The sequence below is a fragment of the Carassius carassius genome, chromosome 44 (assembly GCF_963082965.1).
Source record: "Carassius carassius chromosome 44, fCarCar2.1, whole genome shotgun sequence".
NCBI classification, from domain to species: Eukaryota; Metazoa; Chordata; class Actinopteri; order Cypriniformes; family Cyprinidae; genus Carassius; species Carassius carassius.
In genome coordinates this window covers 21,492,633-21,519,909 of record NC_081798.1, presented here as the reverse complement: position 1 = coordinate 21,519,909, position 27,277 = coordinate 21,492,633, and the positions used below count along the sequence as shown (strand labels likewise).

Below are 27,277 nucleotides of genomic sequence, written 5' to 3'. Positions count from 1 at the left end.
GCAGGTCACATATATTGAGTGAATTATAGAGGGGCTTGCAATACAGAATATGTAACACATTTCCAGAAACAAGTAAATTATTCTGTCCAAATTGAAATCTAAAATATAGCAAAGCACAGCACTTTTGCGAATTAGATAAAATTTGATGTTCATTAGACAGTTATGTGGTTATGTTTTTCCCACTGGTGGCAGAGAAAGATCTGCTTTAAACATTTATTCAGTTTTTGCTTAAAGAAACTTTTGCTTATATCATATTTAGACAAACTCTAAAACATGGTGATTTGCAGCCTTCAGTTAGTAGCGTTCGGCTTAAAGAAGCAGATGAGTGTTGGCGGTGTCTATTAGAACAGCTGGGTTTCACAGTAACGCACGGACAAAAGCTTAAATATTTATGAAGATCGCATCTTACCAGCAGCTCTCGATGAGCCATGAGCACCGCAAAGTTGGTGAGATGACTACAGGAGCAGGTGGTGTGACTTTTATTGGCGTGGATGAGTTTGCAGCCCTGAGTGGACCAGTATCCCATCATGGTTCTCTCCGAGTAGTTCCAGAAAGAGCAGTTGGAGTTATAGTAATGCTGCATCTGTAATTCGACAAGAGGAGACAGAACCATTCCTCATGAGTTAGCAGACGATAATGAATTGATATTTAGCAGCCGTCCCTCTCTTAATGGCGCCTGCGCGAGAACGTTAGGGGAACGGCATCCAAATTCACTGCGACTGTTGGGGTTCATTCTTTCGCAAATGATACGCTGGCCATATCAAACAATCTTTTGAATGCGCAGTGTGTGTTCTCACATAAACGACTAAAGAATCTAATAAGGTTAAATGAGTGCGAAATCTAGCATGGGACCATTGATTATATGAGGTGCTAACAGGGGGCAGAATGGTTTGAAGGCATGTCTGTGGAAATCGCACAATTACTTTGACAGAGAGCAAAAATCAAGCCGGGTCTCCTCTGGGAGCGCTCCTGACACTTTAAAAGAGAGCGAGATGATAATTGGTCCTCTGGTAATTTCATCCTGCATTGTATAGCTAATCTGGGAGTTAATTTTCCACTCAGAAAAAAGGAAATTGCATCATTTACATCCTAATGTCGACAAACGAATTAGTTTTCATTAAGAATTTGGTCTAGGCTGGTAATAATCATTGGTTCAGACTTTGTTAATTTCATGTTCGATGGCTTAAATAAACCCCTCTGTGACCTTGTAGGGTGTTGGAATTGAGACTGCTTTTATTTTATTTTCTTTGCCAGCTTGCTTTGCTATCCTGCTGTTTTTACGATCCCTTTGTTTGTTTATTGCTTGCACTCACGTCGATGTGCTCCAGGGTGAAAATCACAGGCTCCGATATAAATACACGACTGGATTCTTTGTTTATTGAGGCGGCAATGACGTCGGAATTCACAGCCACGGAGAGGTTGCGTCCGTTAGCCTCGTGGTCGAGCTTCATCGTCGCATTGTCCGTGGTTAGAAACTGCCCCAGGTTCTTATAAAGGGCAAAAACCAACTTGGCAACACCTGCGAAGAGAAAACAGCAAACCTTACTTCTCATTAAAGTCTATTATGTCAGTGCATCTGTCAAGAACAAGTCTGGATTTTATTTCACCATATAGTTAATAGAGGAAAAGTGGAATTTACATTTTTTACAATTAATAGTAAGTCTTTTAAGAGTAGGATTTTGTGACAACAGAATGGCAATGCTATACCCTTAAAATAATTACAGCTTTAATCATACTTAATTTTACATTCACCCATGTACATCAGAAAACATGATAATCCCATAAATAAATGTATATACCCCACAAAAGTTTCTAACTTCAGTATATGGATCTTTTTTCCCAAGTGATCCTGCAGTAGACCCAGTTATATTGTCGAAAACAACATATGTTGAGCAGTATGTTCGCATCAATGTCCATATCTTTTTCTGACCATGACAGCATTTCTATTGCCATAGTTACAGGATCAATTGGATCTTATATGTTCTTATTCTCACTGGAATTGATACTAATGGCCATATATATGAGTGAGTTTGCACGTGGGCTGGAACGTACCATTACGGCTGTTGAGTTTCACCGTATTGGAAGACAATTGGATAGAAATACCACTCCTGCCGCTCTGGGGAAACCTGAAATCTTGAACCTGCCCATCTGTGCTCAGCACGTAAACATCCAGAACTGCGGAGAGAAATCAGATGTTTCACAATGTTAGTTCACCAAGTGGAAACAGAGAGAGAGAGAAAAAAATCACTGAGAATGAATTGCAGTTTATTTGCATGCATATCTAGCATTGTTCAGTTCACTACAGGAATTATGCAAATCAGTTAGTGGTGAAAACGCATCCACAGAATCTGTGCCGATCGCAATTTGCATAACGTTATTCTGAAGTTTTAGTTGTTAGGCTGTAGTGGATGTAACAGACCACAGTGATATGGCTTACTTTACTAGCAGTTTTGTTTTTGTTGTTTTTTTGTTGTTTTGTTTTTTTACTGCATAAAGTTCATTTGTATACAATACAACTCCGGATATAACAATCTTCTGTCATGATTTAAATTTTTAATCTGTAAAAAAGTTTTCTAAATAAGGGGCAATATATACTAAGCCTTATTTACTTAGAAAAGAGATATGTTTGCAAAAAACACACAAAAACTGTGTGCCAAAAAGGCCAAGAATCAAGTATTGATTCATTGGATTTTGGACTTTGTGTTATCAATGGTGTGCAAAATATAAAAGTGTATACAGGAAAAGTATATACATTATTCCCTGTAACTGGTCAAATTTCTTTATTCACTATTTTTAATCACGTTTTTGCCTTCACTTCATTTTTAAAAGGTCCTGCGGTGTGGCAAATGAATGGAATAGAACTATTCCATGTAGAGTCTCAATTAATATGAGGTCGTAAAAGCTGCATGAATAACAGTAAGAAAAGAATGAGGAAAAATGCTGTTTAAAATGGTATAAGACGGAGTTAGCATGCCACACTGCAGGACATGTCAACTCCCAGAAAAGTATTTCATGTCAACCAGCCGTGTGTTAGTGGCCACTGCTATTATAATTTCGCAGCTGAAGCATATTTGCTAACTCAAACTGATCAGCTGCAAAATAAGCTGTTTACGTTGTCACTTTTATTCCTTTTTGCGCATCGCTCGTACTCACTTATATTACTGGCTGGTACTTTCACGATGGCCGGTTCCATTAAATTGTCAGCAAGGACAAAGGCTCCTTCCTCCAGGGTGTCCAGTAACATAGTTGCGGCGTGTGTCTGCTCCGTGGTATTCATATCTCGCCATGATTTCAGAGCCTCCGGTCTGAGGAGGTTGTCGACTGTATCCACGATAGCCTGCAGCCCAATGAGACGCTTGTGTCAGCACTAACCACTGTAGTAAGGTCAAATGTCAAAGCCTTGACTTTATCAGCAGCTGTCTGCCCGTGCCCAAATGAAAGCAAACATGCACACTTTGTTTTAGGTCGTTATCAGGTGACACACATAAAAACAGGCTGCAGAAATGATCCTGACATGCTCTGTCTGTCTCATGAGTGCAGTATTGAATGTCAAAGGCTCTTCAAGCACGTAAACGGACACATATGAGGTATAGAAAGACAGCCGGTCGTGATGCCTTATAAATGCAAAGATAAAGACACCATTGTTCTGTGTTGTCAGAACCGAAGGCGTCTCATGATTATATGATGCACAAAATTGAAATAAAATAAATAGCCACCTGTTCCCTCACAAAATACACTCTCATACTATTTTAGCAGAGCTTCTGCGCACACACACACACCACCAGACTAAAATATCGATTCATACTTGTCGCCCTCTTTGATAATTATTGTTCATCCTATTGCGGTTTTGCAGCTCTGACTCATACAAGCTCTAACTTCCTACATTTTTATGGTCATTTTTAACTACTCTCAATGCTAAATCGCTTTTCACTCCTACACACCAATACATATTAAAAGATGATATATATGCATCTTCACAGTCTAGGGTTTCACATTCACTGATTTATTTTACACTTTCCGAAACAGAATCCTGCCTTTCATGTGAACTCAGCATAATATCTCTTGTCATACTTAAATTTTTCGTTTTTGCTAGGTCTAAGTAAATCTTTTAGCAGTTGAAAATGCTGTGGAAAAACCAATGTAGCAATCAATAAGTTTCAAGCACCACAAATTGGCATGTACCCTTTACAACCAAAAAGAACATGCAGCGCCAACTTTCAACTTAAGCACATCAACATATATTAACACATGACTTTAACAATAAAGAAACTGAAAAAAAAAAATAAATAAGAAATAAACAGACCACTAACAAACACATAAAAGGTATGAACTGGGCATAAAAATTGCAGCCACACGATTTCCAATCAACTGAAATATTGAACCTCCGGGAGTGGGGACACAGGTGGAGTGAAATGCTGTGGTGACAGTGAGAATGAAAGGACACAGGACCATGCAGAGAAACAATAGCAGGAAAAGAAGAAGAGAAAGTACAGAAACAAGTGAAGAGCATAGTAGCGTAGCACAGATATACCTTCATATACGCCCTGCACGTCCTTTCTCGCTTTTGAAGCTTTTTCATTTGAGAGAGGACACACACAAGAACAAAAACAGACCAAAGAAAGACAGTTAGAAAGGTTGATGGTGCACTAATGGGTTCTCCAATCCACAAGCACTTCAGAAACACAATATAGCAGTTGGATCTGCTATGATGAAATCATGTAACGGATGAATGTAGGGGTGTACAGAGTGTCCCTGCTTTCAGAACAACAATTTAGTCTGGTGATTTCAAAACCCTCAGGTGCTCTTTCAAGTAAAAAATAGAATCAGTAGCTCATTACCATCTAAAATATGCAACTAAAACAATATTCAGACGCAGACTGCCTAAATCAATGTGTGGTTTACCTCTATAGGTTCGGGATCAGGGTTGGACACTAAGAGAAGGGCTTGTGTTGGAGATTAGGTGTAAAGGTGTGGTTTATGAACTAAGGTTAAGATACAGATTTACGGTAAGAAATTGGGTGCTTGGATAGGTCTAAAGCAGGGGTGTTCGATCCTGCTCCTGGAGGACCACTGTCCTACAGAGTTTAGCGCCAACCAATATTATACTTACCTGAACAATCTAATCAAGGTTTTAGGCATAGTGGAAATTTCCAAACAGTGTCTAATCTCTGCAGGACAGTGGCCCTCGAGTACCGTTTTTGGCTAGAGGTTGGGATTCAGATTAGATGAAGGAGTTTAGGGTCAGGAAAATTACTAGGTGTTCAGGTGAGGTTTAAGAATAATGGTTAAGTTAAAGATTAAAGGAGGAAACTGGGCACTGGGTCATAGCTAAATGTCGGGATCCAGGTTAAATGAACGGTTTTTGGGGTCCGGATTTAGGGGATTTGGGATAAAAGTTGGGGATTAAAATTAGGTTTCTGAATTGTGTTCACAAATCAATAGATGTAGAATTCAAAGTGAAACTTTTCCTTAACAGGATCTGTATTGTTAGTTTGTACTAGGGGAAGGAGCAGAGTTGGGTTTTTGAGGTGAAAAGTAAAGTTTAGGCTTAGTATTTTAGGTTACACTTTAGTAGAGGGACCGATTCTCACTATTAACTAGTTGCCTGCCTATTATTAAAACATTGGCTGTTTATTGGTGTATTGGTTATAAAGCACATATTCTGCATGACCATATTCTACATCCATAATCCTAGCCAATACTTAATCTTGCCTTACTAACTATTAACAAGCAGCAAATTGGGGGTTTATTGAGGCAAAATTTGTAGTTAATGGTTTGGTATTGGCGAGAATTGGACCTTAAAATAAAGTGTGACCATTTTTAATGTTAATATAAGTTGATGTAAGTGTTGAATTTTTCATAGGAAAGAGGCAGGGGTAATGGTTAAAATCAGAAATAGGGTTTAGGGCCATTATATGTGTGGGGTCAAGATAAATAAATCTTTGATTTACAATTAAGGTTTAGAGTAATAGCTTAGGATGTTGGTCCAGGAACATGTCCTGTTCATGTAAATTACACTGGCTGATGTCCATGGCTCCATGAGACAAATTCCATTCTTGCTATAGTGCACTGGGTGAACCAAACTCTTTGCAAACAGGGCTGTGTGCCTTCAGTCCCTTCCACTGACCTGTAACTACAAAATTAATTTGAAAGAAAGGTTTCACTCTTAGTGAGTACAGCCTGTGCTCCAGCCATTTGATATCCACTCACTTCTTTGACTTTAATGAATAAAACACACAAAAAGCCATACAGACGACACAATAGCCAATAAAGAGGTTTCTGTCTTAGTATTTAACAAAACTAATGTTTCTTCAAACACTTTGAAAAATGCTATCCAAGCTCCCTGACTTAAAGAGATAGTTCACCCAAAAATGAAGATTCCGTTCTCACCCTCATGTGCTTCCAAACAACACTGTAAAAGTAAAATGTATTAATCAAACAGTTTAATCTAAGCCTTTTGAAGGAACAAGCTCACTTTTTATGATGAACAGATTTAATCCTTGCTTGATGTGCAAGAACCAATGAAGTTTGTTCTTGTATGTGAAGCATGCTGAGCTGCCTTTTCCATATTTGATGTCCTTTTTTATGTGTATTGAGCAGTGTTTACATTTGAATAAAAGCCTATATTAAATATGTTCAACATAGTGTGTCCCCTCAGAAAACTGGGATTAAACTACTCAATTAATACTTTTACAATGTCAAACTTTTTGAAGTTTAGGTTGAATGGACTTTCAATGGAAGCACATAATTCTCTCAAGTAGCATTACAAATATGTGTATTTGTACACAAAATTTGTATAGGTTTCATGAGTAAATGATGACAGAGTTGTACATGTTACAACAACTAATATTCAGTCCCAGTAGCCTTAGAACATGCTGAATAGAGTCATATATCTTTAAAGCTCATGTTTGGTGAATGTATGCCCTCAAGATTCCTAATGGTTAAAGGAAATGTTACATAACGGCCAGTTGTAACCAGAAGAGTTTAGTATGCAGTTAAACACATAAAGCAGTCTCTCATCTGTATTTTAAATGCAATGCATAGGTTTCATATAAAGGCAGCTAATCACTTTTGTAGACTGAAAACTGGCTTCATTCTTTTCCTTGCGACCTATTTTCAGAAAGTGCCTGCACTGTAATTTGCATACTTGTAAAAAGCAGTAAAATATGTACAATTCTGGTGATGTGAAAGTTTGTGTGTGTGAGACAGTGCGCTAATACTGGGACATATCACCATGTTATTGTGTTACTGTACCACAGGCCCCTTTGTCGCATACAACTTATATTTGAATCTAAATTCATTGCCTAGATATTAATTATTTCTTAATCTTTCTTTCGTGCTAACTTTGTCATTCATTCATGCATATAAAAAAAAACTTGTGGCAGCTTCAACCTTATCACTATTAAACAACGAAATGCCCTCATCCCAAAAATGCATGTACGGATGCACACCAGACAAAGTATCTCATCTAAGCATGCGTCATGAAACACTAATTCTGATCAGACACATACTATTTTGCATGGATAGTAGTCAAAACCCACTGAGTGATTCACTTCAGTCTGTGCATTTATACTTTTTTCAATTCTGTAAAAGCACAATGGGGTGTAACACAATGAGTTTAATAGTCTTTTTGAAGCAAGTGTCCTTTAAGCAAAGTGCCTCTGAAACGTCCATGGCATGCTGCTGCTTATTAAAAAAATCATGTTGAGAATGAAATCCTGTTAATACCTTATTAAAGCTGCGGCCGGTGGAGTCTTTCTCGCTAGGTCGCAGTTCCTGTAACTGAGCATCTAGAATATCCACCAGCTGCTCCATGAGCCTCATGGTAGAGCTAATGTCACCGGCAAAGATGGCTCCTTTGGTATGTTTGGCCAGCTCGTTCGCCAGGTTGGCTGCATTTTCCCCGCTCCGGATCTGAGAGATTACACAAATTAACCTCACAGCATGGATCTGAAAAATATCATTTTGTATCTACGAGGCTCTGGACTCCCATTATGACATCATCACGCTGAGTCAGCAACAGCCCCCACGAGCAATTACAGCTATCATTAGAAACTGGTAACACTTTGGAAGAGCATTTGGAAACACTTCCTGGGTTTCAATGGCTGAAGTATTTCTGCTACTTTAGTTCATTTTTGTGGGTGTACGGGAGGAAGTTTGGTTTCCCATTGTGCACATCCATTCTATTTACTGGAAGCATCTCACTTTAACACAAAAGTGCACACACAGATCAATCTGCAAGATCCCTGTTGGATGTTTGAAGGCCGTGTGTCTTCCTCTTAACAAGTGATAACAGAAAGAATGAGCTCCAAAATATGCCACCGGAGAGTATTTTATTTTTATGATGTTATGCTCTGAAGACTGTCACATTTTTTGCTCCTTGTTCTGCGAGGACAGATATATTCTGGAACTACAAACCTTTTGTGCGACTTGATTCACCCAGTGGGATGTGCAGTTGCTCAGATCTGGGCCTTTTGGGTTCCAGGTTCCAGTGGAGAGAACACATAGGTAGGAGGCAGTGCCTGTTTAAATAAAGATAACATCAACATCATCATTATTGGCCACACTGATAAATCTGTGTGTGTAAATAAGATTGAACACTGTTTGTAATCATTAACCTTTGTAACTGTAATTTAATTATACTCTCAGTAACTAACTGATTAGAATTGCATTTGTTTTGTAATACAATTTTGTAAATCCTTTACATGGAACCAACATTGGTAGTTAATTAACATTACTCAGTACTTAAATATATTATTACACTGTCACAAAATAAAGTGTAACCAATATTTGTTATGGCAATAAAGCACCAATAAAGATATTAAAGATCTTAAGTCCAAAAGCTAAAAAAGACTCTCTGACGACTTTCCAAATAAATACACAAGTTGGCATAAATAGATGTTAATTATTATTAACAAATTATTTATTCTTATAAGTAAACACCTTTGCTGACAAGATTACAACGCATGGCCTCTCATGGATTTATTGCTTTATTCAAATGGTCAATCCTAAGAGAATAGACACATTTCTCTTCGCCTAGAGGCCAAATGCATATCAGCTAGTGTGTGACTGATAGCAATTCAAAGAACCCTGAGTGGAAAACTGCAGCGTGTCACACTTCAACAGGTACATGCACCCACCTCGAGTTCCTTTGGGGCAGGGTCGTTCCACTAGCATGCCCCTCTGTGTCTGCGGCCACAGTATGTCCCTGAGCTCTACGCTCTCGCAGAAGCGCTCAGGTGGAGGGAAAGACTCCAGTGAGGGAGGCGTGGTGGTTTGGGGAAGTACAGCTGGTGATTTGGGCGTCTTATTAACAGCTCTGGTCCCTGTAGTTGTAACAGTAGTCACCTGACCTCTCGGTTGAGCAGTGCTTGTTGTAGTGGTTGTTGGTTTTAGCAACTTGGGTGTTGTGGATGCCTCTGAGATAGGTGGTGCTAAAAAGAATCATTAGCAAAATTAGTTGTTGAACAAACTATGTTCTGTTTCTGTTATCAAGCTCGTATAGTGCTTAATAAAAGAGAATAATTATTAAGTAAAAAAAAATATTCAGCTCGTACATAAGACCTCAAGCTCTATTATACCGTATCTCAAGAGCTTATTAAAGAGCTGAATAGCACAGTTTTTGAACATATATTTTCTCTCACCCTCAGTTTCTTTGTTCCTGTGCCTATATTTCATAATCTTAATATATAACTAACGTAATTCCTTAAGGCAAGAAAAATATGGTACATATATAAGTGTAAACTGAGCAAATATTGCAGGCCACACTTTACACCGGAAAATATGCGTGTCTTATTTCCAAAACGTAATTACGTTTTTCCTAGCTAGGAAGTTACATAATGATAATCAGAAGGAGATTCATACGTGAAGGGGTTTGAGTCCTAGATAACTCAAACTTCTTTGCAGTTTGCATTGGTTCTTCCTGTACAGAGTAAAAGTGATATACCTGACCTCATCATACCTTGAACCACAAATACTGATAAACTTTCACCGACTAACCAGATTGTGTGAACGACAGCGTGCAGCCAAGAATAATGAAGCAGCCCATAGAAGTGTGAGAGATTTCAGCAGTATGGGTGTGAGAGCCCCTTTGTATATGTTTGTGAGGTGGAAAATACTGATCGAGTGAAAGAAAAGGCTTTCTTTTTGAGGTTATATGTGACCTACTGTGAATTAGTGTCAACTGACCAACCATAGCTCAAAAACAGCTGCAACACCTTTACCTGCAGACCCCGATCTTTATGGTTTTCACCCATGTGTGCGAGTTTTGACATGGTTGGCATAACTGGTGTGCCATTATTGGCTTTTCACTCCCAGATTCTGGCTGTTTGTCATGATGGCTCTAAAACAAGCTTTAGCTCAATGTTCCAGAATTAAACCACAGATGAGAGAAGCCTGTTAAAGTCAACAGGAAACCACATTCGCAAACCATTCTACTATAACTGTAGCCTAAAAATAATGCTTCAAAAAACTATTTGTCTACTGGGTAACATTATCCTAATGCCACATTCTTAGGTTATGTGAGCTGAAAAAGGGGAATAATTCTGCTCAGTAGCAGGACAAAAAATCTGAGCAAAACACAAGGAAGTTAAAAGTGCTAAAGAGACAATTTCATAAAAATAATCATTAAAAAAATAATAATAGAACAGCACTTTACCATGGTAAAGTGGTAAATGGTAAATTTCCTTATACCATGTTACTGAATGACAAACATATTTATGTACCGTAGTATTTGCATGGTATTTTGACATATCAAAATAATGGAAATTGTCCAGAAAACAATAGTAGTACCATAACAATATACGCAAAAAAAAAAAAAAACATCATCCTACTACTGTGGCACTTTTGTGAAAGATGTGTTTTCAAACTTTGACACTATTGTCCTTTGTGCTTTATGTATAATTTGGTGTCGATTATGGATTGTGGTCCTTCAAAACTGAACATGCGAGCGGTAAATGGATACTTACTCAGCTGTCTCATAGCATCTAGGTGTTTGTTACTATTTTACATAATGCCTTTGAAATCTGATTTATGGGCAGAAGTATAAATTTTCTCTTTGTTGTAACAAAGGCAGTTTCTCTTAAGATAAGTATGTCTATAGTGCTGTAATGAAAATGTGTCTGACTCACATTAAGGCTCAAAGGAACCTTCAGCTCAATGTTAAAAAAAGAAGAAATATTTCCTTCGCAACAGAGAACAATTTCAAACTAAATATTGAAATGAAGTTGTGGCGATAAGCACCTAAGTACTAGTTCCAGTATGATGGAGAATTTCCAGTGACCGTTTTTACATCGAGCTAATGATGGTTCATTTAGAAACATCTTCCTCACATTTCTATGTTTATTAAGCTCATTGAAAATACGTGCTTTTGACAATGTTTTAACACTAGTATTATGTATCTTATTGAACATGTTGTGGCAGTTTTACAGTGAAATTTCTAGTAAGTGGTGCTAAAAAAATGGCCACATTTTTTTTATTCCGGTATTGCGGTGGTTTTGAATTCAAATGTCTGGGGACTGTCTATACCAAACCCAACCCTTAACCTACCCGATAGTGTAAACGAAAGCAGAAGTCATATAAAAACGCATTTGCTAATGCAACTGTGCTATTTAAATTTTCTTCTACGCAAATTTGAGCGTTTTTTTTTTTTGTTGTTGTTTTTTTACCGTAGTTTCACATGATTTGTACTGGTGTGCTTTGCCTCTTGAATTAGAAAACCCTTAAATTTGAAGCTGTATATGTGACGCTTACATTCAAAAATATGAGTTTTCAAATCTCTCAGGGTGTTTAAATTGTCATAACATATTGTGCGAGTAATTGTGCAAAAAGTAGGCTTTCGTAATGGAAACTCGGGCCCTGTAAATCTTCATTTTTTTTGTGAAATGGAATAAAAGTTGTCTGGGTTCTACTGCCTCTAGTGTTCATGTTAACTGGAAAAGTATTCATACATATAGTTAGGCTTTGGTTTTGACTTTTTGTAAAATGATTACTTTATATGAACCTTTATTTTACTAGCAGCATTTTCATACTAGAATTTGCTTTGAACACAAGAAATCTAAAAAATAAAAGGTTGTTGCCATGCAGACTTAATAGATTGTGTCATTCTAGCTTTTAATACTGAGAAGTAGTCTAGCCATAGAGGCAGTGGTCTAAGAAGGACAGCCTCCCTAGGATGCAACCCTCCAATTGAAAAGCACCCTAAATGAGGGCTGACTGAGGGAGGGGCTAAATTAGATTTTCTAGGGAGGGGCTAAATGTGAGAGGGCTGGTTAGGAGAATAAATGGTTAGGCTGGGGGAGGGGCTAAAAATGTCACAAAGAGGAAAAGATTGAGACGTGTGGGCAAAGGGAGAAGGTGAAACTACCTTCAAAGGTGGAAATTTGCATCTAATAATTACGTAGCAGCATTAGCAATTGTAATATTTAACAAAAATAGAGGCCACTGAGCAATCTCTCCAAGTGGCAGTAGAAGCGAGACCAAAATAAAGCCAAATCCATTAGTGGTCTTCTGAACACAAAACAGTATTTTTTTTTTTTCAGGAACAGAGAAGGCTCTGCATAAATTTCGCTAACCATCAGCAGTGTAATATCACATGGCAATTATCACAATCAGTGTCAAACTAATTCCATTAATGATGAGCAAAAATGAGATTAAGTGGCAAGTGGCGTAATGTGTGTTTTCCACCCCGATTCAGATGGCAAATATAAATGCTGTCTGTCTCTTCCACATCAAGATGATTCCCCATTATGAAAGATGATTCCAGTATCAATATGCTGCTGGTTTTAATCATTTTCTCTTTCAGCAAACGGCGCATATGATGCTATTTAGGATCTTTATGAGATGTCATCCTAATACGTCGTGCCAGTATTCCACATGAACGAACAATCTATCAAGCCAGCAAACAAGCAAGTATTCTGGCAGGTATGTGGTATAGAGCCCACTAATACATTACATTTTGTTTACACCTGGTATTAAGTAGTGTTTTGAGTATATCACAAGTGATCAGGTGAGACACATCGCTGTTTACACTTGGTAGTAAAATGAATCTCAAATACATTCTTACTTGCATTAAAACAAGGAAATGTCTCAGTTATTTTAGTGGGGTATCTGTATTAACAGGACTTTGAATGTTCAATGTCTCTGTGTCTCAAACAAAATGAAACAAAAAGTTGTAGTATACTGTTACAGTCTGAGCAAAATTAAAAGCCATAAATCTAGTAATCGCTCCATCCCTGAAGAGAAGCTGTTTTTGTCGCCCTCTGACTTAAAGGGAAGGGGATTTCTTCCTATAAAGACAGGGGCTTATCATATCGTATGTACTCTAGTGGTTCGTTGTAGCAGTGTCTCAAAATCAAGGTAATTTCACAGCTATCAAAGTGGAGCAAACATCAACTCTGCAGAGCACAACTCTGACGGCTGTGTGAGTGAGCTGATTATTGAGATGATGAGATAATCACCACATCTAAAACAGAGAAAACACATCAGTATACAAATGATGGCAGATTAGATTCAAGTGGGGGGTATCGTTCAACTCACGCACTGCACAGGAGCTAATGCTAGTGAAATTAGCATGTTTTTTGTCCTTCATCAGCACTGATTGTAGAGCTAATTACTTCCTTTACAGGCGGCTAAAAGAGAGGCAGAACATACATGGGCACATTCAATCAGCCACATCGTAAAAGTGTGAACCACAAGTGGATACATTGTGGTAACAATGTGATAACATTTCCTTAATGAAAGATTTGAACCCTCCGAGGTAGCACCCCAGAGAAATGTTCAATGAATTTTAGATCTGAGCACTAATACTTTGCATCTGAAGTGATATTGAGTTGATATTTCTTACTTAATTGCTTGCTTGTGCAGGGTTGAATATTATTTTTTTTTTTAATTCAGTGGATTTTTTTTTTTATTCAGTGGCAGTAATCGCTTCAGGCTACAGGAAAGCTGCTAGCACATGCTAAGAATGACTCAGATGATTATATCCTGAGCTCAAAAATAAGTCTGATATAATAAGTAGTGCCGATAGTAATGTGATTATGAATGTCATACACAGCCTTTGGAGAGGTGTTTTGGCTCTGTTCCAAAAGCTAGTGATCTGTTTTGCAGTCTACATAGGCACATTTTAGCATCTTAAGAGAAAAGGAACCTCATTGGAGCCTCAAGTGAATGATTTGCGACAAAATAGCATTCCTCATGTGAAGTGCACATACAGAAAAGATTTCAATATGGTGAGATGTTAGCATGTTGCTAAGGTACACTGTGATGTGTATATGCTTCTCAACAATTAATGTAATATACATGGTAGGAAAAAAAAATCTGAAAAATGGAAAAGGTACTGGTAATTTTCTGCCAGGACATTATCCATTTTCTGGACATTTTCCTTTTAATCCAATGCAATGCATAATTTATTATAAGGGAAAATCTCCTGTGAAAAATTTATGGTTCGTTAAGCCCCGTTTTTACATATTTCTTCTTAGCTTGTATGCATATTTTAAATTTAATTTGATTCATACTTTATCTTGGATGAATTTAGCCAGTTAAAAAGGTTGCAGCCTTCATATCAGAAGCACACCTGTGATGGTTGGTTATAATATAACAGGTAGCCTTTGAGTTGCTTTTGAATGCTATAAGCAGACCACAAAAACTCTGTGGCTTACAAACTACTATCTTGTAATTTAGCGGATGCTTTTATTCAAAATAACTTTATCCAACATGTTCTCATCAGGGGAACAGTTTCACGATGACCCTGGGTACAGCTACTCTGCTCAGTAGCAGATTCATCACTAAGGTAGACACCTCTGGGTCTCCGCAGAAGAAAGACACTCGTATTTTAAATTCTTAAGCCCCACTAATCTGCGTAAAGTTGTTTGACCCATACACTTAGCCAAGTTTTTCTGGAGTAATGCAAGAGTCTCTGCCACTAGGCTGAGCTGGGATTATGGTAATTACAGTTATTATTTTTTTCAATGTAAAGATGATCTGACACATAGTATGGCCATCCTGTCCTAGCTCTTGACAGCTAAATTAAAAACAGACTACGCTGACGTGAACTTCGGGACTAATCCGGTCTCAGCGGAGAGCCGTCTCTCAGCACAGACACATTGAGAGACTTTCAAGCAAAAGTGTGTGTTGTTTTCTTTTGAGGCGCTTGAGATCTACTCTTTTGGGGGTGATCTACCGCTGCGGCAAGGCTGCCTACGTACCTGTCCAGACAGGTAACCCTCTACCAATGAGGGAAGAAGTGCCTTTCTCAGTGCAGCAGTGGGAGGGAGTTTAGCCTCAAGAGTCTAAACGCTGGGGAGGAATGGCTCTGTCTTTTAAAACCTTGAGGGATGCATCTCTTATTATATGCTAACAACGCCTATGATGTTGTTTACTGCTGAGACCCACCACTCCACTCTAAGATGTTGCTTGCACTCGAGAAAGGTTTCCGGAATACATCAAGCACATATTAAATCTGAAATTAAAAATCAGTCATCCATGACATTTGACACACAGACTCGGGAGCCAGAGGAATACCAACTCAGTGGCTGAAATCTCGCGACCACTTAAACAGATATCCAGAGGGACTCTGTGTGTGTGTTTGCAGCTAGACTTGGGATTGTAGATGAAGCTTACCGTGAGCTGGATCAGGTGGACCAAACACCAGATTGTACCGCAGGATGTAGAAATTATTCCACACGTACAGCTGGTTGTCTCGCGGGTTGTATTCCACAGCGGCGATGTACTGGTACTGGTTGGGGAAGTGGATGTCGATGTATTCACCTCGGTTCAGTTTGGTGTTGTACATGTAGTCGATGAGGCTTTTACTGACTTCACTCTCGTTGTCTTCGTATGTGGATCGGACCACATACAGAACCCCACAGATCATGAAAGCATTGGAGGCCGATCGCTTGTCGTAGGTGGTCTCCCAGGTGGCCTCGAAGCGAAGGGTATACGGGTTGAGCTGACTGATCACCATCATACCGTTGTTCTGCTCGGTGGCATAGATCACCCAAAGGCCATTTTCGTCAACTGCCAAGTCAATGTCTGTTTTCCCACCCCACTTGTATGGTGAGGTGTCATGATAATTGGCATTATTTATAATTGCCTCCCCACTTTTAATTCTGGTCCGAAGGTCAAATTTGACAATATTACGTGTCCTTTCCTTGTTAAAAAACACTGCGCCATCGTATACCACAAATCCCGTGCCATCGACCCGATGGGGGAGTTTGTACGTTGTGGTCTGTCGGGAGTTTTGAAAGTCGTCAAGCGAGTTGTACTCAATGAGTGTGTCTGTTCTGTAAGGGGTCCAGGGCATAAAATAAACCTTGTCTCCTGCCTGGAGAGGGTCTTTGCACCACGACCCCGCTTGTTGCTCCGCCTCGTACAGAAACGACGGATCTCCAACCGCTTTCAGAGTTCCGGGACAAACAAAAACTAGTGATGAGAAGAACAGAGCAGAGAACAGTCAAAAGTAAGCGCACGCAGCTCACGCTAGTTGAAAGCAGAGGGCAAAGTGCCGTCTGACTCTACATCACTCTGATAACTGGGTAGTCAGTGAAGACAGAAACACACACTAAGAAGTCTAACAGCTACCCACATTCACAAGCAGTATAAGGTGCGAAGAATCTGCATCTGAAGGTTATTGAAGCTTAAAACGGAAGCAAAAACAGTTTTTATGTGTCCGTAAGCAAACAGTTTCAGCTCACTGCTGCTTGGACATACTGAAGGGGAGTGATGGAAAAATCAAACCACAACCAAACACAAAAGGAAAAAAGGAAGGCATACGACAAATCTGCCCTGCAAATAAAAGCAGACAACTAAATAAGGCTTGAAGAGAAGAGCAGCATACAGGCAGTCTGTGTCCTGAGCCAAGTTTTTCCAGTTTTTACGTCTTTCCTACGGGCCTAATGTTGCAATCATTTTACAGCATATAGCATTTATTTTCTTCTTAAAAAAACATGATAGTCAAACATGTAGAAAGGGTGAAGTGAGTGCGAGAGAAATGTAAAGAGATAGAGAGAGAGAATCAGAGTCAGAGGGAAAGACAGAAAATTAGAAGAAGGGAAAGCCAGAAACAGTAGAGGTAGTGTAAGTCTATAGTAACCCTCTTACCAAAGCATGCTGGGAGTGTGGAGTGGGGCTGGGGTTCGAACAGGCAATAAAAGAGAGAAGGGGGAAATGGGGCATTTGTACCTTCAGCATTACTGCTAACATTTAACTTGTGCTTTATAATTTCTTTTAAAGCTGCCCTCCAATTGCCGCTCGTGCACTGACCTTTACTAAAATACAAGACCCTTTCTGCTACTGCCTGCTATCGGAACAGCAAGAGTGGGCACAGGAAGGTTTTACAACCACAAAAAAACAAAAATATATATATATATATATATATTCAAGAAAGAAAAACAAGGAGCTGATTGTGTCAGTGATTTACCTTTTTGCTCCACTTCTATTTTAAGCGTTGGAAGAGAGAATGAAAGGAGTGCAGGGGGAAAAAGAGATTAAAATGAATTAACCATCATGTCCATGATCACATGCAGTTAACATGTCATGAGGTTACGGGCATTATGCACAGAGCTACAGCTGTCAGAGGAGGAAGAGAGCGCAGTTAGACACCTTCAACACATAAAAGAGAGCTAGGTTAAAGGGGGTTCTGTCACAGTACAAAAGGACAGCGTATGTGGCATTGAAGACAAATCAATCTGCTCTTGTCGAGGGAAAGCTGCGGGGAAATACACGGGCTGAATTCTAGATAGTGGCGTATAGATTTTCATAAGAACTCAGGGACAACGAGTGGGGAAATCTGAATTCCAGGTGGACAGATGGTAAGTTGTGCTGGAGGGAATCTCAAAACCAGAAAAATAAAGCTGTCCCTCGACTTCCTCTCCAAGCACAGAGTTCTTGTCAGCCCTTCTAAGCTTTATATGAACACTTGAACAGTCCGTTATGGCAGTTTAAATTTCCAACACGTAAAGTTTGTACAATGTATTCTCACGTTTTAAGGTGATGTGTTTTCATTTTTCTTTTAGTCCAGATCAGTGTGGCAGTGGAAGATACTTTATATACTTTAAGATATACTTTAAGATTTCCTGATGAAAAAGAGCCATTTACTCAACCTCGTGTCATTCCAAATGTACCTGATTGGCTTTCTTTTGTGAAACATACTTTTGAATAATATCATGGTTTTTCATGCAATTAAAATAATGCTGTATGTTAATATTTCAGTCTGGTTCTCACAAAAATCTATCAAAAGACTTGATATACTACTTTAATACTATTTATGGTGAACATTTGTCATATCAGAGTTTACGTCTTTCACCATAATTATACTGAAATGGGTGGCCAGAATATTCTTTAAAATTAAATTTTCCCACATTAATATGGGATTGGAAACATTTGGAATGACATATCAATGAGCAAACAATGAATCTTTCATCTGTAATTTGCAAGTATAGTTTTTGTTATCTGTTATGTTTTTGTGCCTGTTTCACTGAGTAACAGTCCAGTTTCACTTCAAAAATATACTGACAATCTTGTTCATGGTTATTATTATTTTTATTATTAATGTGAATTCTGAGTAAATAGTGTATATGATGAATATAACTTTTTGTTTGTGCATGCAATTTCCAAACAGCTTAACTTTTACTAGTCAATAAGGATATTTTGCTATTAAGGCACTATTTTTAAGTCTTGCTTCTCGAGAAATTCTTACCATCATAGCTTTGGACTACAGGCCAATACGCTGTCCTTCCAAATCCTTACATAGCACCAGATAAAGATAAAGAGCGATACATAGACAGGCAGACAAACCGAAATCCAGACAGACATATAAACAGAAGAATCTTGACAGTCTTCAGGAGATTTATCTCAATCTTAAATAATCCAAAACATGAACACTTCCTACAATCTAAAGCTACATTTCTCAGATTTCCGTTTTGTATTATTATGATCAATCTACTAATGGTGTCCATTCTCTGTGTCCATCACTGTTTTCTTTTTTATGGAAGTCACCATTTTCTGCAGGTGCTCTGCTTAGCATTCATGTATGAATGAATTTCACAAAACCTGTCCAGAACAAGGAAAATGAGAAGAAATAATGAAATAGAATTTGCAAAAAATAATTTATATTTGTTTGTAGGACCATTACCATTTTTATTTAAATGTATACTATTTATTTTAGATTAAGTAAGTTTACTTGCCCATAATGCCGAAAAAATATATAATAGTCATGATAGTATTTTTGTGATAACTTTATGCTGATTTAATAAAGAAATACTATGATATTTGCATCCCAGTAATGACAGTCTAATAAGATTCACCTTAGAGAATAATAATGAAAAAAAAAAAAAAACTCCTTTCTGGATGCATTACAGTAATAATAATTTTGGCGGGGAAATGTGCCTAATTGTCCTGAAAATAATATTATAATTCAAAAAACCTTAATGGTCCATAAAATTGGTTTCAGTTTCTTTATGGAAATTATATTTTATAATTTAGTGTTTATTTGAATTTGGGTTGAACGTAGATTCTGGACATGTTTATAGAATTCACCTGGAGATAATGCAGTGTTTCATTAGTTTGTACCCATAAACAGAATTTTAGGTTGTTGTTATAATAATTAAACCAAAGGAAAATAGATAGAGAGAGAGAGAGAGAGAGGTTAATCCACATAGTTCCAGGTTACTAATGAGTTAGGTTAAACTACTGAAAATATGGTGACATCCATTCACAGGACAAATCATTTCTAGTTTAGTAAGCCAAAACAATCTGGACAGATCTCAGAGTATGCAGTACACTTAATACCAGGACAAATCCTGTTCTCTGAGATACCGTCGGCTAAAGAACATCATGAACATTCCACTGTTGCAACCAAACAAAACCAAATAAGAAAAACACTTCCAGTCAAAAACCAACATTAAGCAGCCTGAGGGTGACATGAGGGCTGTGGCATCCTAGGGAGTCAAACTGTGATTAGTAAATACAACTGTTACGGACCGCCTGGAAACGCCTAGAGGAGGTAATGCAGAAACGTAAGAAAAAAAAAAACCTTTTCTGTAAAGATGCTAACATCAGAAAAGAAATGTGAACAATCCTGGAGAAAAGCTGAAAAACATGATAGTACATAAAACAACAGCTTTTAACATTTTGTGTGGGATTTGACTCCAATAACCCATAGATACGGACGTAGATTAAACTAATGCACTAAAATCCAGCGGGCCTCTGTTATTTTGGGATGGTGGTGGGAAATGTGCGGCAGAGGACCCCGTCTGGTATGTGAAGTCTCTGGAAACATTCTCTGAGAAGACGAGACAATTCAATCAGAGAATAATATTACTATCTAATTGTTTAATGGAGCAAAACAATCCATACTCTTAATGTAATGGGAAATCTGAGAATAGAAGTGAGGCGTTTGTTTGGAGTTTGTTCATGTTAGATCCATGTGCAGTCATTTGTCTTTTCTGACAGTCGTACAGCTGCGGTTTCTTACGAGCAAACACAATGATCAAGCACTAACGAAAAACATCTTTGGTCTGTTTATTAGTTGGCATAACGCTGGCATATCTTTGCTTGGCTAAATCTTTTTTTAAGGCCAAAGAAATCATGCTGGTCTGTCTCAGAGCGATTACATGTGCAGAAACTGGATGTCAGAGAATGCTGCTTTGCTTTCATGTATTGTGCATCACTGTAATGTTCCTGATAGATGAAAGACTGCTAAAAAGTATGTTTTCACAGGGAAAAAAGGCACATGGAAATGTTTACATTTAACCGCTTACATTTGAGTTTTTATGAAACAACGTCAACATTTAAAGGCAGCAAAAAGCATTTTTGTACCCAGCTCTGTGCGCTACAATCACACTTGCACAAGGTTTCAGGATACAAATCAAACACTAAAAACTGTGCATCATTAGAATAAAGCATTACATCGTAAAAAACAATAATAATAATAATAAAAATAAACATGAATAACAATTTCTTTCCTCGAGGAAATAGCACTGCTTGCAAGGCAGCAAACGAATAGTGTTTTACGTTTTAAGCTTAGATTTACTAAATGCAATGCTGCATCAAAGACGCTTCGCTGTTTTCTTAGTACTCATCTTATTTTCTCAAAAACAGCTATATATGTTTAATAGCAAGAAAGAAAAGACCAATCAGAATTCAGTAGGTGAATAAATTCAAGAAAGAAGACTAATCACAATTCATCGTGCACATATTGTCACTGCCTTCACTTTCACAAACTGCAGAATATTATATAATGCTGTCTTGCAAACACTGATATTGATAATACAGTGCCTATAAAAGTATTTGTTGGTGTTTTTATTATTAATATTTTTTTTTTAGTTAAATTTTTTATTGTCATATGATCTTTTTCTTAGTAAAATTAAAAAAAAAAAATTTAATTTAATTTAATTTAATTTAATTTAATTTAATTTAATTTAATTTTCACTGTGGTCAAAATGTATTGTATTTATTTTAACTAGATGTTCACTCCTTCATGTAAGTGTACAAATTGAGTAATCCTGGTCTCATCACACCATATAAACTTCTTGCACCTGGTTTGAGAATCTCTCACATGCCTTCTTGCAAACTGCAGGCAAGATGATTTATTTTATTTTATTTATTTTTAAACAACAGTAGCTTTATCTTTGGCTCTCTCTCATAAACCTAGAGAAGCATCCAGGCAACAGTTGTTGTTGTATGCACAGTCTCCAGTCTCAGCCAGGGAAGCCTGTAAATCATTGGTCTCTTGGTGGTCTTTCTCGCCAGTCTTGCACGGTCACTCGGTTTTTGAGGACAGCCTAGATAGATTTACAGCTGTGCCATACTCTTTCCATTTCTTAATTGTTGATTTAACTGTACACCAAGGGATATTCAATGACTTGCTTTTCAATTACAATTCACTTTCACTGCTTGGAGTCTGCAATTTTCTGCAGTAATGACTCACTAGAAGTTGGACCTTGCAGATAGAGCTGTATTTATTCTACAATCAACTGAAACCACTTAACTACTCACAAGTGATCTATTTAGCGCTCACCTTGAAAAAATGAATTGGCCGTGCCAGAGATGGTTTAGGTGTGTCATTTGTTAAGGCTTTTTTTATTTAATTTTTGACATTTAAACTTTTATGTTGATCAGTTTCAAAAAAAGCTAAATTAGATCCATTGTCAATGCTATAAAATGAAACCTGAAAAAATCCTATTGTACATGTTTTATAAACACTGTATTATCAAGGATAAAAACTGGATCCTGGAGAAATGAGGCACACTCATAAAGGTGTAACATTATTTATTTATTTATATATATATATATATATATATATATATATATATATATATATATATTAAAAAGACGGTTTGTACTTACTGTAGGGAACACATTCATACTGGACTTCAAGGTACTTATATGTTCCTGGGCAGGGGTCAGGAAAAACATCTGGTCCAGTGATGACGATGCACTGCGTTCTGTTGTTACACCTGGACGGAGCGAGAGCAAGATAAAAGAAATCAAATGAGTGAAATATAAAAGGAAACTATTCACACCAGAGTTTAAAGGAATGCTCTGGATGTAGAATTTGAGCTTGATACAATGGAAACATACTGTACATTACAGTGAAAAATCATTTTGAATCTCTGCCCCTCTGCATTACTTATTTATTTATTTATTTATTTATTTTTACAAAATTATTTTCAGTTATTTAAAAAATGCCTGTATGAACCCTGAACATTGCTTTAGCTGTGAAGGGCAGCAGCTTCCATGCGAGAGCGAGTGTGCACAACGCTGATGGACGGACGGATGGTGGCCCAGAGCAGGAACCAGATAAAAGACGGCAAGAATTAGCGGAGCGGATAGATGCCAAAGTGGCCCTTTTCAACCCAACGACAAAGATAAACAGCCTCATCTCTGAGTGTTCATACCTGCCAGCACATGAGTTATACATCTGTATGAATCCCCCCTGAGGTCAGGCTGATTGTACCTATGATGGATTCATTTTCCCTATATGCCATTTCACTCGGAATGAACTAACCATCCCTCCACTGCCTGTTTAACAGGAAGTCATGCAGAAGGTGGTTTATGTGGGTTCTAGGAACTAAAATTAAGCACATCAATAAAAGATAAAGTGCAGAAATGATCTCATGGCTTACAGACACAGTGTACAGCGAGATGTTGGGAAAGTAGTGGTAGTATTGTCCATCAATCTGCGTCACATCGTTCCTGAGGTCTGCGTCTAAATTCTGCTAAATTCCACAAACACCTGTAGTTCTGTAAAAAAACATCAATGTAAAATAAAAATACTGTTGATGTCCAATGTTTAAAAAAAATAAATAATAATAAATAGCTTATGCTTAATTTATTTGATGACAAATACAGATGAAAACAGCAATATTGTGAATATTATTAGAATTGAAAACAACAGCTTTTTGTTTGAATATATTTTACATTTTAATTTATTCTTATGATGGCAAAGCTATTCATTCTTTAGTAAAATTGTACAAGTCTTTATTGGTTAGTGACTGCTGAAAATTATGCTTTGCAATTTGCATAAAAAAAAAAAAATAATCTTAAATTGTAATTTTACTGCTGTTTTTCGTTGTTGTTGTTGTTGTTGTTGTTTATAATATGCATAATTAAGCCTTGGCATTTAATGATAAGCGACGTCTTTCAAAAACAAAACAAAACGAAAACCTAAAACACAAAACACAAATTATGTCTCAGTTCTCAAAGAACCATTTCTTTCGTTTGGTCCTTTGGGGGTGTTTAGAGAGAAAAAAACAAGGTTATTGACAGAAAAGAACCACTAAAGAACCTGGTGGTGTTTGTCAAATCTACAGACCAGAATATTATTGTGGATTTGAAACATGAAAGACACATGCGGTGTAATCTCACAGTTGTTAAGGAAAATGCAGGAAGATTGTCCTAACTTAGAGGAACAGAATGTGGAAACACAGGTCTTTGTTTGGGGATAAAGAACATGTTTTACTGTCAGCGCAGCGTGGGGGGTGAATTAGCCTGCTGGTGTTTTTCTGACCTGGCCTTGGGGCAGCATCTCTTCCTGCAGCAATTTCTCTTTACCTCAGCATGTGACTCTGACAATTAATTTGTCTTATGTTCTATTTGCTAATAAACAAGTGGAGACTTTTCTCTCTCTCTCTCTCATAAAAGCAGCGAAGCACATGGAACAGAGTGCTGCTCCGTCCACAGCTGTGAATTCCCACCGGTCATGTTTGAAGATCAGAATTTATACATAGACACGAGCTTTGCTGAAAAACACGTCCCTCATATGGGAGTTTCTTTATTAACGAGCGCTCATATGTGGTAACAGATGAGAATATCAGCATGTTTACCCATATAAATGAGTTATGGATCTAAAATTATAACACACGGCCAAAGCTGGAGCCATAATGTGGTGACTGGTTGTTTGGTTATTTGTAGTTGTATTGCAGGGAGACCGTTCCCATTCATATTTCATTCAGTCGCAATGTGCTGCTCATTTGCATAATGTACTGTATGAATAAATTATGATCACAAATTATCTTAAAAAAGGGAAAACATTAAATAATAACTTCTGGAATCAAAATAATGCCATAACAAGGCTAATAAAGTTTTATTGTTATTTATACACACACTACTAACCTCATTACTTAAATTTTGAAATAGATTTTATTTTCAATATTTGTTTTCTATTTTTATTTAATTTTTTTTAAGTAATTTATACCGGTGATTTCAAAGCCGATTTTTTTGCATCATTACTCCAGTCACATGATCCTTCAGAAATAAGTATATTATTCTAAATTTGCTGTTTATTATTATTATTATTATTATCATTATTATTATTATTATGTTGAAAACAGCTAAGTAGATTTTTCCCCCCAGATTTCTTTGATGAACAGAAAGTTAAGAAGAACAGCATTTATCTGAAATTGATTCTTTTGTAATATTTTTTGTTTATCATCACTTTTGATCAATTTAAAGCATCCTTGATAAATAAATGTATTATTATTATTATTATTATTATTATTATTATTATGATTATAATTCCTCCCCTCCACCCACCAAAAATAAATAAATAAAAAATTATTAAAAAAAAAATTATATAGACTTTAAATGTTTGAATGGTATAGTGTCTAATGTTAGAAAAGCTTTTAGTATTATTATTATTATTATTATTATTATTATTATTATTATTATTATTATTATTATTATTTCAGATAAATGCTGATATTTTGATTCTTCTATTCGTCAAATAATACTGAAAAAGTACTCCGATGTTTTAATTTAATAATAATAATAATAATAATAATAATAATACAGAAGATTAGAGTAATGATGCTGACAATTTAGATTTGATTACAGGAATAAATTATATTCAAACAGAAAGCAAATATTTTAAATAGTACAAATATTTCACAATATTACTGCTTTGTCTGCATGTTGGATCAAATAAATGCAGGCTTGGTGAGCATACTAGAATTCTTTATAAATATTACAGTTCAAGAAAAAAAAACTGGTAGTGCATATAAAATAATAATAATAATAATAATAATAATAATAATATACTTAATCATATTTTTTTGTGATTGTAAGGCATCTTTTTGCTATTTTTCTTCTTTACACTTGAATATGTGGATAAACTGTCCAAATACAGTACTGTATGCTAAATTCTCATGATGTTCCTGTTAGCTGACAGTTGGTGTTTTCTCTGAACACCACAGTCACACGTCAGGCGCTTTCACAGGACGCCCCTCATTAGACAGATCTCTCCCTCCTAAACTCCAAACACTCACCAAAGCAACGCTTCCAAGATATCACAACATTTACAGTCAAAGTTTCACTCATTAAAAAAGAAAAACAATAGTGTGGTAAGTTGAAGGAAGTGTTTCAGTCAGGAAATCTGGACTAGAAAAATGCCCACAGGAAAGACAATCTCTATCTCTGTCTCATATATATATATATATATATATATATATATATATATATATATATATATATTGATCTATAAAAACATAATGTAAATTATATTGTACATCATATATTCTAAAGCCCTTCTAAGATGGTGCACAATACATTTTGTATTTATCACAGTAACAGACATCAAAGTAAAAGAAAAGGAAAAAAAATTTATGAAGCCTGAAAGAACGTAACTGCTTCATTTTCTGAATATGAAACAAATTGATGTATATTAAACCTATCTATTTTCTGAACGTACGCCGTGTTATGACAGATGAGGTACTCATTTACTTATATCACAAAAAAATAAAATAAATAAAAATAAAGACCAGCATGCCTTATCTGGATCTTCGGTTCAAACAGATGTACTGTAGATGATCATTCATCCAAACCAAAACACAACAAACCGAATCCGACAAGTGACAAATGAAATCAGAAATCGCTTGCAGTACTTTTAATCAAAATGTTTCAGGATTTCTAATGTCTGATCTGAATGAAACCTCACTTCCTCTTATCCGTAGCATCAAGCAGCCCAATCCTCACATAACTAATTAAATCAGGAATCATGGGCATTATTTAAGACTTTATTACCAGGCCAGCGGAATTCCCAATGCTCTGAATCCTTAAACAGGTGTAGCTGTTGTTTCCTGAAGCTTGTATTTACGGTGACTTATGAAAGCTTAATCTGCGATGCTTGAAGTATTCACTAATACCATATGTACAGTGGGAGTGCTGTACACGGCTGTGTGCGAACGCTGGTCTTCTGAGAGCCATGCGGACGCCTCTGTCACGGATATTAATGGTGTGAATACAGAACACATTTCCACCGTACAGCGCTGCAGCCGTTCCCTCGTGTTCCCCAATGCAGGGTACTTAGCAGAGCAAGGACGATAGGAGCAGGAGAGTTTCCGCAAAGAAAGTTTTGTTTCAGATGAGTTGCTAAGGGACTAAGGCAAAAACAGGCATAATATTTCAATCACAGAAGTATTCATAATTTAAATAATCAGAGCTGTAACGCAGGACACATATTCCTCACTTGGTAAGCCGTGGTTCTAATGCAGATGATGCAGGTTTTCTTTCTTTCTTTCTTTCTTTCTTTCTTTCGTCTATTCTATTCCCCCGTCTTCCTAGTGAATTCCTGTTTCTTACATACTCATGAATGCAAATCAAATTTGTCTTGTGATCAATCAATTAATCATTCAATCAATAAAATGACTCAGTTGCCGGGGATTTTATTGTGAAACGAAACATAATTCATGGTTTGAATTGCAATGTAATTAACTAAATGATTGACTGATGAATGAATGAATGAATGAATGAATGAATGAATGAGCAAGCGAAAGTAAGAAAG

At 36.9% G+C, this 27,277-nt stretch overlaps 1 protein-coding gene across 26 annotated transcripts in view; it reads right to left on the bottom strand.

The window, feature by feature from the left end:
• LOC132126641 (adhesion G protein-coupled receptor L2-like) overlaps nt 1–27,277 on the bottom strand; it is a 97,246-nt gene that overhangs the window by 23,164 nt on the left and 46,805 nt on the right. For 19 of the 26 annotated variants that reach the window (XR_009427426.1, XM_059538035.1, XM_059538037.1 and 16 more), the window contains exons 4-13: nt 22,345–22,454; nt 15,619–16,419; nt 9,141–9,434; nt 8,419–8,522; nt 7,729–7,914; nt 4,532–4,570; nt 3,154–3,337; nt 2,053–2,175; nt 1,314–1,519; nt 410–583 (exon numbers count right to left, since the gene is read on the bottom strand). Coding sequence is in view for 25 of the 26 variants with exons in the window: in XM_059538035.1 (XP_059394018.1) it covers nt 410–583; nt 1,314–1,519; nt 2,053–2,175; nt 3,154–3,337; nt 4,532–4,570; nt 7,729–7,914; nt 8,419–8,522; nt 9,141–9,434; nt 15,619–16,419; nt 22,345–22,454 (2,221 nt within the window). In the remaining variant the exon portion in view is untranslated. The remainder of the gene's footprint in view (nt 1–409; nt 584–1,313; nt 1,520–2,052; nt 2,176–3,153; nt 3,338–4,531; nt 4,571–7,728; nt 7,915–8,418; nt 8,523–9,140; nt 9,435–15,618; nt 16,420–22,344; nt 22,455–27,277) is intronic. The other 7 variants (XM_059538021.1, XM_059538044.1, XM_059538045.1 and 4 more) reach the window with 1 other exon arrangement.